This window comes from Verticillium dahliae, genomic scaffold, assembly GCF_000150675.1.
Source record: "Verticillium dahliae VdLs.17 supercont1.1 genomic scaffold, whole genome shotgun sequence".
Lineage (NCBI taxonomy): Eukaryota > Fungi > Ascomycota > Sordariomycetes > Glomerellales > Plectosphaerellaceae > Verticillium > Verticillium dahliae.
Window position 1 is genome coordinate 1,394,108 of NW_009276921.1, and position 13,152 is coordinate 1,407,259.

Genomic DNA, 13,152 nt, shown 5'->3' on the forward strand with positions numbered 1-13,152 from the left:
CTCGACCCGGGCTCGCCATGCTTGGGTGTCCTCCACTTCTCGTCAGTTCAAGCTGGAACTGTACAGTGCGCCTCTCTCTCCTGATCTCTCACGCAGCACGTAACCCACCAGCGGCAACGGGGGTACGTCGTGTTGCGGTGCTGAACCCACGAGTGGGTGCTGCCAACCCGACCCTGCCACCCACACAAACTTCGTATGATGACCCTTTGGTCAAGTTGGCTTCTACCGCCCACCGTATTCTTTCCACACCACACCACACCCCCCCCCTAATCCTGGCCATGACCCAACGCCCCGAAGAAAACAAATCCCTTCTCCTGAAGCCACGGTCCGTCTGGCTGACTGATGCTCCTGATCGTCCCAGAGAGAGCAGAGCCTGGAGACATCCTCCGTCCACAAGCCACTCGTGCTGGTTGTCTTTGCGTCGCCTCATCTCTCCTTCCCTCCCCTCCCATTCCCCATCAACATTGTCCGTACATTCGTTCACCTGACTTTTGGTACCCTGTTATCTTCCTCTATTGGAACATCCACTCGCTTATTCTTCTAATTCATACCTCTCGCCGCCGAGCACGACGTCTCTCCTCTCGGTTGCTTCCGTAACGGCGTCTCCTCGACCTGCTGCGACGACCCGAGCACAACGATACCAAATCAGCGTCCTGATCTACTCGCCATCGACGACTACGCACCCAAGCACACCACTCGTCTGCTTCAAGTCCCGCAGGGCAACCTGCCCATCATGGCCATGAACCTGCCTCCTCTGGCAGGCAGCGGCGGGGCTCACACGCAACCTTCGCTGCCAGCACTCCCAGCACATCTCCAGTCCGATACGCATTTGACGGCACACCTCGCGAGCCGCTTCCACCTGTCGCTGCCGACTGCTCAGCTGTCCTCCCATGCCTTGATCTCTCTCAACACATACACCTCCTCCTCCAAGGGCCCCGACGGTGGCAAGGAGGGGAGTGCCATGGCTGGCGCCGAGGAGATGGCTGAACGCGCCTGGCTGAGGTTGGGTCACCGTTCCGAAAACCAGGCTGTTGTCTTCCTGTATGCATTGCTCTCCCTCGCTCTCCTGTCACCCGTCAATTGCTAAATTCTACCCTATATAGTGGCGAGTCTGGCTCAGGAAAGTCTACGCTTCGCTCCCACCTCCTTGCTTCGCTGCTCAACAAATCCTCGACTCCTCTCTCTACCAAGGTATCACTGGCCGCCTACGTCTTCGACACCCTGACCACAACCAAAACGGCGACGACGCCGACCGCCTCCAAGGCTGGCCTCTTCTACGAGCTCCAGTACGACACCGCCTCGACCACGAACCCTGTTCTGATCGGTGGTAAGCTTCTAGATCATCGACTGGAGAGGTCTCGGATCGCAGATGTCCCAACGGGCGAGCGAAACTTTCATGTTCTTTACTATCTCCTGGCCGGCACCAGCCCGGCTGAAAAGGCTCACTTGGGCCTGGAGGATTCCGCCGTGCAGCAGAGGCGATGGAAGTATCTGGGTCATCCGACTCAGCTCAAGGTCGGCATCAATGATGCCGAGGGCTTCCAGGTTTTCAAGAACGCGCTCAAGAAACTTGAGTTTCCCCGCAGCGAGATTGCCGAGATCTGCCAGATCCTCGCTAGCGTTCTTCACATCGGTCAGCTAGAGTTCGAATCATCCGCCAACACTCAGGTCACCGGCGACGACAGCGGTGGTTTCTCTCACGAGGGCGCTACAGTCGTCACCGCAGCCAAGAACAAAGATGTTCTTGCCATCATCGCCGCCTTCCTCGGCGTCAACGCCCAGGACCTGCAGAATACCCTTTCCTACAAGACGAAGATGATCCACAAGGAGCGTGTCACTGTCATGCTGGACCCGAACGGCGCTCGCTCCCATGCGAACGAGCTTGCCCGGACCATTTATTCTCTGCTCGTGACTTACATCATTGAGAGCATCAATCAACGCCTCTGCGCTGCCGATGATGCCGTGGCTAACACCATTTCCATCATTGATTTCCCTGGTTTCGAACAGCAAGCCTCCACCAAGTCGGCCCTCGACCAGCTGCTCAACAACTCCGCTACTGAGGCCCTGTACAACCTTACCCTCCAGAACTTCTTCGACCGCAAAGCCGATATGCTGGAGAACGAAGAGGTCAGCGTTGCTGCGACCAGTTACTTCGACAACTCTGATGCTGTCCGCGGACTCTTGAAGCCTGGCAACGGTCTCCTCAGCATCCTGGACGATCAGAGTCGCCGTCATCGTACTGATATCCAGTTCCTCGAGAGCATGCGAAAGCGTTTCGAGGGGAAGAACCCTGCCATCACGGCCGGATCGTCGACTGCCAAGCTTCCCGGCAGTAACTTTCTCACAGAAAACTCGGCACCCATCTTCACGGTGAAGCACTTTGCTGGTGAGGTTGATTATCAGGTCAAGGGCCTGACCGAGGAGAATGGCGAGGTCATTTCTGGCGATCTGCTCAACATGATCAACTCGACAAAGAGTGAATTCGTTGCCCGCCTGTTTGGTCAGGACGCTCTTCAGACAGTCACTCACCCCAAGGAGCGTTCGACTGTCATGCAGGCGACCATTAGCTCGAAGCCCATGAGGACACCAAGTGTCATGTCGAGAAAGACGGCTCGCACGGCCCGCAACCAGCGCGTTTTGCAGCAGAAGGCTGCCGAAGAGGAGCTCGAGAAACTCAGCGAGAACAACTCGCAGGCCGGCGGAGCAGCTAAGGCCGCGGCGTCTGAGCAAGGTGCCTCTGGACAGTTCCTTGCAGCTCTCGATAACGTGACCAAAGCTGTGGCCGACCCAAGCACAAACTCATACTTTGTGTTCTGCTTGAAGCCCAATGATCGTCGCATCGCAAGCCAGTTTGACAGTAAATGCGTTAGGACGCAAGTACAAACCTTCGGCATCGCCGAGATCAGCCAGAGGCTGCGGTCCGCCGACTTTAGTCTTTTCCTTCCATTCGGAGAGTTTTTGGGTCTCGCGGACGCCGAAACGATCCTCATGGGAAGTGAGAGAGAGAGGGTTGAAATGGTTGTCGAGGACAAGCGCTGGCCCAGCAACGAAGTCCGCATCGGCTCCACTGGTGTGTTCGTCAGTGAGCGCTGCTGGATGGAGATTGCCCATCTCTCCGAAGCCTCCTTGGCACATGGCAGGTTCGGCCTGCCATCGGATGGAGGCGACGGCCTCACCCCACACGGCGCCTCGCCCGCCGACCCGTTTGCTGCCTCGAAGGAGCGTCTGCTGTCTACAGGCAACACGCCACTCATGTATGGCGAAAAGGGCAAGAACGGCTACTTTGGTGCGAACGACGGATCCGACTCCCGCTCGGAAGCTGGCGTCTCAGCCTTCGGCGGAGGCGATATGTTCAAGAACTTTGACACTCGAGAGCAGATGGCCGAGCGCGGCAACGAGAAGAGCCTCGTTGAGGTCGAAGAATACAGGGACAGTGCCAGCCGTAAGCGCTGGCTCTTCATGGTCTATCTCCTGACTTGGTTTATTCCCGACTTCCTGATCCGCTTCATCGGCCGCATGCCTCGCAAGGACGTCCGCATGGCCTGGCGAGAGAAGCTGGCGATCAACCTGATCATTTGGCTGTCTTGTCTCCTAGCTGCCTTCTTCATCGTTGTGTTCCCCATGCTCATCTGTCCTCGTCAGCATGTCTACAGCGCCGCCGAACTCTCGGCGTATGACGGGAGCAGCGGGAGCCCTGGTGCCTACGTCTCGATCCGCGGTTACGTTTTCGACCTGGAGAAGTTCGCACCCCGTCATTATCCCCCCAACCTCGTGTCCACAGAGGATATCCTCGAGTACGCCGGCAAGGATGCCACCTCTCTTTTCCCCGTCCAAGTCAGCGCCTTGTGCCAGGGTCGTGCTGGGTCTATTGATCCCGCCGTCTTGATCGACTACAGGTCTACCAACGTGACTGGCTCGCCTACTTTGATCAGCCAGCAAGACATCAACGCCAACTTCCACGACTTCCGCTACTTTACCAACGACACGCGGAAGGATTGGTACTTCCAACAGATGGCGATGCTTAGGGCGAACTACCTCAAGGGTCGTATTGGATACTCTCCAAAATACATGAAGACTCTGGCGCGCAACTCGAGGACTATTGTCAGCATGAACGGTCGTGTGTTCGATTTGACAGAATACGTGGTTGGAGGTCGCCGGACAGTAGGAGAAGACGGCAAGGACATTAGTGGCGTTGCTGAAGACTCTTATGACTTCATGGAACCGGATGTCGTCACACTTTTCCGACAACTTTCTGGTGCAGACGCTACCAGGCACTGGGCCTCGCTCAACCTCAGCGAGCAAGCCAAGACTCGCATGCTGACCTGCCTCAACAATCTCTTCTACGTCGGTGATGTCGACACACGAAGCTCAGTTCGCTGCAAGTTTGCTGAATACCTGGTCCTCGCTATTTCCATCATGCTCGTCACTATCATCGCCTTCAAGTTCTTCGCCGCTCTGCAATTCGGAACCAAGAACATGCCCGAAAATCTCGACAAGTTCATCATGTGTCAGATTCCCGCCTACACTGAGGATGAAGATTCGCTGCGTCGTGCTATCGACTCAGCCGCCAGGATGCACTATGATGACAAGCGCAAGCTCCTTGTCGTTATCTGCGACGGCATGATTGTTGGCCAGGGCAACGACCGGTCCACCCCTCGCATCGTCCTCGACATCCTCGGCGTCTCGGAGACTGTCGACCCCGAACCCCTGAGCTTCGAGTCACTGGGTGAAGGTCTCAAGCAGCACAACATGGGCAAGGTCTACTCTGGTCTTTACGAGGTCCAGGGTCACATTGTCCCCTTCCTGGTTGTTGTCAAGGTCGGCAAGCCCTCCGAAGTGTCTCGTCCCGGCAACCGTGGCAAGCGTGACTCGCAGATGGTCATCATGCGCTTCCTCAACCGCGTCCACTACAACCTGGCCATGAGCCCCCTCGAGCTCGAAATGTATCACCAGATCCGCAACATCATTGGTGTCAACCCTACATTCTACGAATTCATGTTCCAGATCGATGCCGACACGGTAGTTGCTCCCGATTCCGCTACACGTATGGTATCCGCCTTCTTGGATGATACTCGTCTGATCGCTGTCTGCGGTGAGACTGCCCTCACCAACGCCAAGTCATCTTTCATCACCATGATCCAGGTTTACGAGTACTGGATCTCGCACAACCTCACCAAGGCGTTCGAGAGTCTTTTTGGCAGTGTCACGTGTCTTCCCGGTTGTTTCTCCATGTACCGCATTCGCGCCGCCGAGACGGGCAAGCCTCTATTTGTGAGCCGCGAAATTGTCGAAGCCTACGCGACCATTCGAGTCGACACTCTTCACATGAAGAACTTGCTTCATCTGGGTGAGGATCGTTACCTCACTACACTCCTCCTCAAATTCCACAACAAGTACAAGACAAAGTACATCTTCCGCGCTCACGCCTGGACCATTGCTCCCGACTCTTGGGCTGTCTTCATGTCACAGCGTCGTCGCTGGATCAACTCTACCGTGCACAACCTCATCGAGCTCATCCCCATGGCCCAGCTCTGCGGTTTCTGCTGCTTCTCTATGCGCTTCATCGTCTTCGTCGACTTGCTCAGCACAGTCTTGCAACCTGTGACTATGGCTTACATCGTCTACCTGATTGTCATGGTCATTCGGTCACCGGACGTCGTGCCTGTCACAGCCTTCATCTTGATCGCTGCCGTCTTTGGTCTGCAGGCTATCATCTTCATTTTGCGTCGCAAGTGGGAGATGATTGGATGGATGGTTCTGTATATCCTTGCCATCCCCGTCTTCAGTTTCGGCCTCCCTCTATACTCGTTCTGGTACATGGACGACTTCAACTGGGGTAACACTCGTGTCGTGGCTGGTGAGAAGGGCAAGAAGATCATCGTCACGGACGAGGGCAAGTTCGACCCAGCCTCGATTCCCCGCAAGAAGTGGGAGGAGTACCAGGGCGAGATCTGGGAGGCTCAGACCGTTCGCGACGACGCGCGTTCTGAGGTTTCCGGTTTCAGCTACGCCACCAAGGGCCACCCCGGCGTTCAGGTTGGCGTCTCCGAGTACGGCGGCTACAGCAGGCCCGGGTCCATTGCTGGCGGCTTCAGCGGCGCGCACGCCATGCCGCCACTGCCCATGAACACGTCGCGCATGTCACTCGCGGCGTCGGAGATGGGTGGCAACCGTGCCAGCCAGTTTGGTGGCTCACAGTACTTCTCGCCGGAGGACATGGTTGGCCTGCCGAGCGACGACGCACTCCTGGCAGAGATTCGTGAGATTCTGCGCACGGCCGATCTCATGACTGTCACCAAGAAGGGCATCAAGCAGGAGTTGGAGCGTCGGTTCGGTGTGCCGCTTGACGCGAAGCGCGCCTACATCAACAGTGGTATGTCGTCTCCCCCTCCTAACAGACGTACGAGCAACTACTAACCATTTTCACAGCTACCGAGGCCCTCCTTTCCGGGCAGCTGTAGAGCGCAGCATTGCAACGACTCTCCTGTACTTGACGGTAATGCAGTCACGGCCAGTTTTGAAACCCGACATTTACGCATCCCGGGATTGTATGTGCTTGCGTGACAAGGATGAAAACAAGAAATCGTTTCTATATATACTGGGGCGGCCTGGGATCTTCCACCATTTAATTAAGCTGGGAGGCGGCGCATCGACGCCTGCCAGATCGACTGCTGGAACGGCTGCGATAGGGAGGTGTTCCAATCCGAGCTCATGGGGTCGTCTTTTTCGGTCTCGTTCCATCTGGGGGGTGTTTTTTTTCCTTTTACTTTGTTTCCCCGAGCCCCTTTCAGAGCGCGCCGTGCTTGGCTGGGATGGTGTAAGGAAAATGGAAATTCATACATGTGTTTTTAAACTCTTTTGATTGGACGTTGCATCCATCGGGGATTGATCGAATCGAATTGAATCGCGCGTTTTTTTTTCACTTGCATCAGATCCCTTTGGCTATCAAGTCTTTGCATTATGGGCACGTTACATACGGCGGTACACTATGGACCATTTGACCTAATGTCATTGAGTACATGTGGTGAAATTTCATCGTTGCCGTCTTGTTTCTGGCCTCGCCGCGGTGCATCTCCTTCCTCGAACCTACCTACTGCTTCTTCGCAGCGGGCACCTCCTCATCCAGCGGCAACACGTCCGGCAGGGGGCCGACAGGCGTGATGGAGTAGGGGTTGATCTGGGTGTGGCTCTTGGTGTAGTGCCACTTGATGTGCTCAAACTGGGTCGTGTCCTTGAAGGCGGGCTCGTTCCAGTAGAGGTTGCGCATCCAGGCGTGGAGCCGGGGGTAGCCGGAGCGGATGTCGCGAATGTTGCACTTGAAGTGCTGGACGTAGACAGGCTAGGGCACGTTAGCTTGTTTCCTCTTTTTATCCAGGAGACGACCTATTTCTCTGTTCTGCTGTCTCGAGAACCCCTTTTTCCCCCATTCACCAAGTCACACAGTGGGAAGCGAACAGGGCAAGGCGGGAAGCCGTATGAAGGCAGGGAAACTCACGTCGAAGCGGATAAGGGTCACGAACAGACGAATGTCGACTTCGGTCAACTCGTTGCCGAACCAGTAGGGCCCATCCCCCTCCTTCTTGGCAGCGAGGTGAGCCTCGGCGCGATCGAGGGCCTCAAAGAGGGCGACGACGTTGCGCTCGTAGGCGTCCTGCGTTGTGGCGAAGCCAGACTTGTAGACGCCATTGTTGATCTTGTCGTAGGTCCACTCGTCGGCCTCGTCGATCTCCTTGCGGAGGTGCTCTGGGTAGGGGTTGAAGCCGCGGTACTTTTCCTCGATGAGGTCGTCAAACTGCGGATTGGTCAGCCATTTTCTCGCCCCCTTCTCTTCTTCGAACCAGGCCAGGCGTGGGTAGGCTGGGAAAGGCTCACCTCGGTGCCGAGCATGCGCAGAATCTCACTGCTCTCATTGCTCACGATGCGCTTGGCCTTCTTGTCGTACAGCACAGGCACGGTGAAGCGGCCCTGGTAGTCCTTCTCGCTCTCAAAGTACAGGTCCCGGAGGTGGGTGAAGGCGCCGTGGCCGTCGACGGGGTCGGGCACGACATTGTCGCCGGGGACGTCCTCGCCCTTTTCGACAAAGCGCCAGCCCTTTTCGCCGAGGTGCCAGTGCACGACGCTGAAGCTGATCACGTCTTCGAGGCCCTTGAGGCGGCGCGTGATGAGGGTGCGGTGGGCCCAGGGGCAGGCGTACGAGGCGTAGATGTGGTAGCGGCCCTTTTCGGGGGGGAACTCGGCGCCGGCGTCACGGGAGATCCAGGAGCGGAAGGACGAGACCTGGCGCTTGAACTCGCCCGAGGTGTCACTGGGCAGGACCCAGCTCGTGATGCCTCCTTTGGCGGGGGCGGAGGAGGTGGAGGACTGGGAGGTTGTGTCAGCACCGACGTGTGTGGCGGGAGGGTTATTCCATGGAGGAGGGTCAACATACCATGGTTCTGGTCTGCTGGTGGGCGTTCGGGATGGTGCTTGAATATCGTGGAGTAGTGCTGGCGGTGGTGGCTGGGGAGCGAGTATAGGAGTGCAGTAGAGCAATGGTTTTGGTGGTCTGATTCAGGTGCAGGGTTGGCCTGACAGATCGAGCCACAATGCGTGTCTTCATCAGATGCTACCTATATAGGTATGCAGCAGTGCGATAATGCAGCTGCAATTGAGGATAAGGATTGGTGGTTCCGTTGGCTTATAAACCTGTCCTTCCTACTCGCTCCCGCGCTCACGCTTCTTTCTAATGGTCTGCTGTGTACCTACCTAAGGTAGGCAGGCAGGTAGGTACTTGCAATGGCAACAGCAACTCGTCAGTCGGGGCAGGCACACACATGCCCACTGGCTGGTTGGTGCCTTCCCGGGCGCGCATGCGCTAACAGCTCAGTCATCCTTATGCGACGGACGTCTCAGCACGGCGGACTTCCCTAGAAGGCGCTTATTAAGAGGCCCGTTGGCCCCTCTCTGGCCGCATTGAGCTGGAGTACCTACTAATGGTGACGTAAACATAGTCCCGGCCCCAAGCTTCAGCACAACCACCACAGGCTCCACCGTCCGCCCACCTCACCCACCACTCGACTCACCAGTCGGCTTATAAGTTGCATGAATTTGGCTCACTGGATGCTGCAAACTGCAGTTCCATACCAATCCCTGGTCGCTTCACTTGGCTTCACAATTCTATAGCATCATGATAGTGAGACTAAAAAAAGAAAGTCATGTTTGTTTGCCTTCATAAGCATTCTATTGAGCCTCACTCTCTCACTCTCTTCCTGTGCATGTGTATGTCTGTACTTGCTGTAGCCCTTGAATGACGAACCAGCAGTCTTATACCGTAAACCTCAGCAATCCATCCCTCCTACGTGCCCGTCTTAATCCCTCCGCATCTTGATGTAAGGAACCTCAACGTCCTCCTCGTCCAGATCCTCCGCCACAATTTCGAAAATGACCTCCTTCTGATGCGCAGGAATCGGCTTCTTCGAGATGAGCTCTACGAGCTGGCTGAGCTTGAGCGGGTGGCGCTCCTTGAGCTTCGCCGGAGGGAAGAAGCTTGCGTACAGCAGGCTGACGCCCGAGCTCAGCATGGAAATGCTGAGACCCTGCTTCTCAAAATGGTCCAGGAGCTCCTTCAACGTAATGTCGGCCACCTCGAACCGGTCCCAGATCTTGTCGAGCGTCACCTTTCCGTCGGGACCCTTGTACTCGACCTTGGGGCTAGCAATCGGTTCGCTGAAGCCGAAGAAGGGCAGTGCCAGGTTGATGAAGCCGTTCTTGTACTGCTCGAGATCCTTCTTGCCGTCGAGCACCTTGTAGAGCTCCAGCACCACGAGGCCTGTGACGAGTGCCGTCGTCGTCGCGATCGCCGGGATGATCTTGCCCGCGATGAACTTGGTCTTGTGACGGTCTGCCTGCTCAATCTTGTAGTTGGCCGCACGCAGGTTGCTGCACGCCGTGATAAAGTCAATGTGGTGGTTCGTGTCATCGTCCTTTTCAAACTCCACGGGCGTCAGCTGGAACCCTGCAAGTTCGCTGGGCGACGGCAGGCCCGAGATGATTTGTTGCAGCTCGTCATTGTCGTCGAAAGAGCTGCCGGCTGCCTCAGCATTGGGGTCCGCATCAGAGTCGTTGGCCTGAATCTTGACCCCCTCGGCAGGGGCAAAGTCGGGCACGATCACATTCTCCAGCTCGCGCAGGTAGATATCCTTGTCGAGGCCGGGAGATTTGATATTGTAGTTGAACGCGTGCAGGTTGGCCGCCGATACGATGAAGCCAAAGTGCATGGGGTCACTGGCATCGAACTTGAGCGCATCAGGCGCACGCTTCGGCCCAGACCAGAATGGGGTGCCGCTTGACGTCTCCGAGTCCTTGGGAAAGTTGTACAGAAGCTGCTGAATCTTGTTGTTAAATTCCCGCTCGAACAGTAGGCGGGCCCACGCAATGCAGTCCTCGAAGGTGCGGGGACGGTCGGTAGTCAGGTAGTCACGCAGAGTCTCCAGCGTCATCTTCTGGTTACCACCCTGCTTGAGCATGCTGTCGATGTAGCCCGGCTGGGTGAGATACAGGTTGACTGTCGACGGGGAAGCGATGAAGAGGTTCTCGAACATGTACTCCTTGGCCCATGCAATTGTGTGGTCGATCTTGTTGGGGAAACTGCGTACCGTGCACATGGGGAACTCCTTCTCAGGAGGGTCCTGTGAGGACGAGTACGACTCGGTCAGGTGAGGCAGAACCACTTGGGTGTTGCCCTTGGTACCCAGAGTACCGCTCTCAAGGAGAGGCTTGCGGAAGAAGACGCAGCGACGGTCAACGTACGTCCTGGCCTCGACGTTGTCCAGAGCGTTTGTCACGCCATCGAGGTCCTGCCAGAAAGTCTCGTTGAACGTCTCCTCCGTCTCGGGGCTCACACGGTCCTTGAGCGACTGGATGTGTCCAACGAGGTCCGGGTTCATGGCTTGGGCAGCAGCCGCGGCGCAGTCGCTCTTCATTTTGCCCACATCAGGCGCACGGAAGAGGAATTGGCGGTTGAGGTTGCTCTTCTCGATCGAATCCATGTCTGTGACAATGATCTTACCCTTAGGACCAGTTCCGAGACCAATCATAGCCCAGTTCTTCAACATCTCGCAGCCAATGGCACCGGCGCCAACAAGGAACTGCTTTACATTCGACAGCTTCTCCTGGTACTCCCTACCGAAAACGACGACCTGGCCGTCATATCTCGAACCGAGGGGCTTGCAGAGCTCGGCCGAACGAGCAGAGCTGGAAGGAAGCGACTCGAGGGAGTCAAAGTACATCCACTGGCTGACGGGTTGGAACTTTCCGGACACGGCCTTCAGGATTTCCTGCGCAGCGATGCCACCAAAGAAGGCAGCCATGGGGTTCAGATCACCCAGTGCCTGGTAGCTGAGCTCCTTGATCACCTTCTCGTCGAACTGGACCTCAAGGCCCCGGGCCTTGGCAAACGCCTCGGCGGAGCGGAGGATCACAGTGGCATCCTCTTCATGCATGGGCCGGGGGAAACGGCCCTGGCTTTCGGCAAAGGCATGCAGGGCCTGGAACGCGAGGTGCAGTTGCTGCGGACGGTCGAACTTGGCGAAGTCGGAGACGACAAACTCTGGGTCCGCCAGAGCAGGAGTGAAACTTTTGAAGTCGATGATCTTGGGCATCTTGACCTGCTGGTAAAGGCCTCCCCGCCTGTACTGTCCCAGGCCTGTGACATCACCGATGGAGAAGGTGTATGGTCCTTTGACAGTGATCTTGCGGGGCGCGCAGCCGTTCAGGCCCTCCATTCCCTCCACCTCCGTGAAAGTCACATAGTCACCGTCTTCGAGGCCGTGGCGTGTCTCGTCGAGCGCAGATACAAGGCCCTCCTCGTCGATACCAGCAATAATGCCGGAAAGGGGGGTCTCGCCAGTCGGGTCAATAACGGTGAACTTTTCACCAAAATCACAGAAGATGGAACCAAAAAGACCGAAAGTGTCGGCGGCAACCACGTAGATTCCCTTGGAGTGGCAGTAGTCACCAATAATGCCCTGGAGCTTCAGGGGCAGGCTCGTCAGGACAACAACCTGGTACTTGTCGAACTGAGAGAGGTTTTCCGCCAGCCCCTCTGACTTGTGGATGTGCACAGGCGTGTAGACGTTGAGCTCGGCGACACGAGGAGCGGTGACCTCATCTCTGGGCTTGCCGACGTCATCTGGGCGGAGGAAGAACTGGGAGGAAAGGTCGGGAAGGGCAACGTGGCCGGGATCGTAAAGGCTCAGACTCTTTACACCAGCCAGCGCGATGTTCTTGGCGATCTCGACACCCAGGCCCTTGAGACCGATGATGAGGACGTTGGAGGCGCCCATGCGCTTCATGGCCTCATGGCCTAGCACGTAGAGCTGTCGGCTGTACAGGGCCTCGTCGATCTCGGTGTTGCCGACTACAGCAGAGTCAGCCTGCATTCTGGTGACGAGGTCAACCTCGGGAAGCTTCTGGTCCTGGAAGCAACGCAGGTCAGCATATGATGGGATCACTGGTGGTCGGCCATCCTGACAGGGCCAGACAACTGGGCACACGAGGATGATGGACGTACAGCCATGGTTTTCTTGTGGGTTGGAGACTCCCCGCTGGAGAGTTTGCGCTTCCCCAGCTTGGCGATGGTAAATGGGGAGAGGAGATTGTTTGGGATTGACGTTATGGCGTGAGGGATGGGAACCCAGTTGGACACGCCTGGGACAGCTCAAACCCCACGACTTGCGTGGCAGGGAGAGGTTTCGTGGGCGGCGTTGCTGTTCAAAAGTCGTGAATCGCTTGTTCAATGTAGAGTCGTCGTATATAGATTGCGCCGGGCAGGATCTGAGAAGGAAGGGTAACGGGTCGAGATGGATCAGAGGCGAGGTTCTCAGCAGTATAGGTAGACAGGGCTGACAAGATGGCGGTATTGGTGGAGGGGCAACGACAGGCGGGGGATTGAGGAGAGACGATGTAGCTGTTGGCCAGGTTTCTAAGCAGGCAGCGAGTCCCGGGGCTGCCAGTGGGGCGGAAGGCACCAGACGTCTGTTACTGCCTACCTGGCAAGCCTGGGTACCTACCTATGTAAGCGGGACCCATGGAGACTGCTGAGCCTCCTTTGACAGCTGGCGCCACATTTTAGTGGGTCGGTTGCGTCAGGCCTGTCTGACGATCAAAGTCGAC

At 56.7% G+C, this 13,152-nt stretch overlaps 3 protein-coding genes across 3 annotated transcripts; 1 reads left to right on the forward strand and 2 right to left on the reverse strand.

The window, feature by feature from the left end:
- Positions 1 to 733: 733 nt before the first annotated feature.
- VDAG_00420 (chitin synthase) lies at positions 734 to 6,461 on the forward strand (the record flags this gene model as incomplete). Its single annotated transcript, XM_009651797.1, has 3 exons — positions 734 to 1,041; positions 1,104 to 6,373; positions 6,430 to 6,461. The coding sequence occupies 3 exons, from the start codon at positions 734 to 736 to the stop codon at positions 6,459 to 6,461; spliced, it is 5,610 nt and encodes a 1,869-aa protein (XP_009650092.1).
- A 629-nt stretch (positions 6,462 to 7,090) lies between these two features.
- Positions 7,091 to 8,431, reverse strand: VDAG_00421 (glutathione S-transferase Gst3; the record flags this gene model as incomplete). Its single annotated transcript, XM_009651798.1, has 4 exons — positions 7,091 to 7,339; positions 7,442 to 7,792; positions 7,873 to 8,361; positions 8,429 to 8,431. 4 exons carry the CDS (start codon positions 8,429 to 8,431, stop codon positions 7,091 to 7,093), a joined length of 1,092 nt encoding a protein of 363 aa, XP_009650093.1.
- A 916-nt stretch (positions 8,432 to 9,347) lies between these two features.
- On the reverse strand, positions 9,348 to 12,835 carry VDAG_00422 (uncharacterized protein; the record flags this gene model as incomplete). Its single annotated transcript, XM_009651799.1, has 2 exons — positions 12,551 to 12,835; positions 9,348 to 12,455 (listed from the first exon to the last, which is right to left on the reverse strand). The coding sequence occupies exons 1-2, from the start codon at positions 12,554 to 12,556 to the stop codon at positions 9,348 to 9,350; spliced, it is 3,114 nt and encodes a 1,037-aa protein (XP_009650094.1). The 5' UTR covers positions 12,557 to 12,835.
- Positions 12,836 to 13,152: the final 317 nt, after the last annotated feature.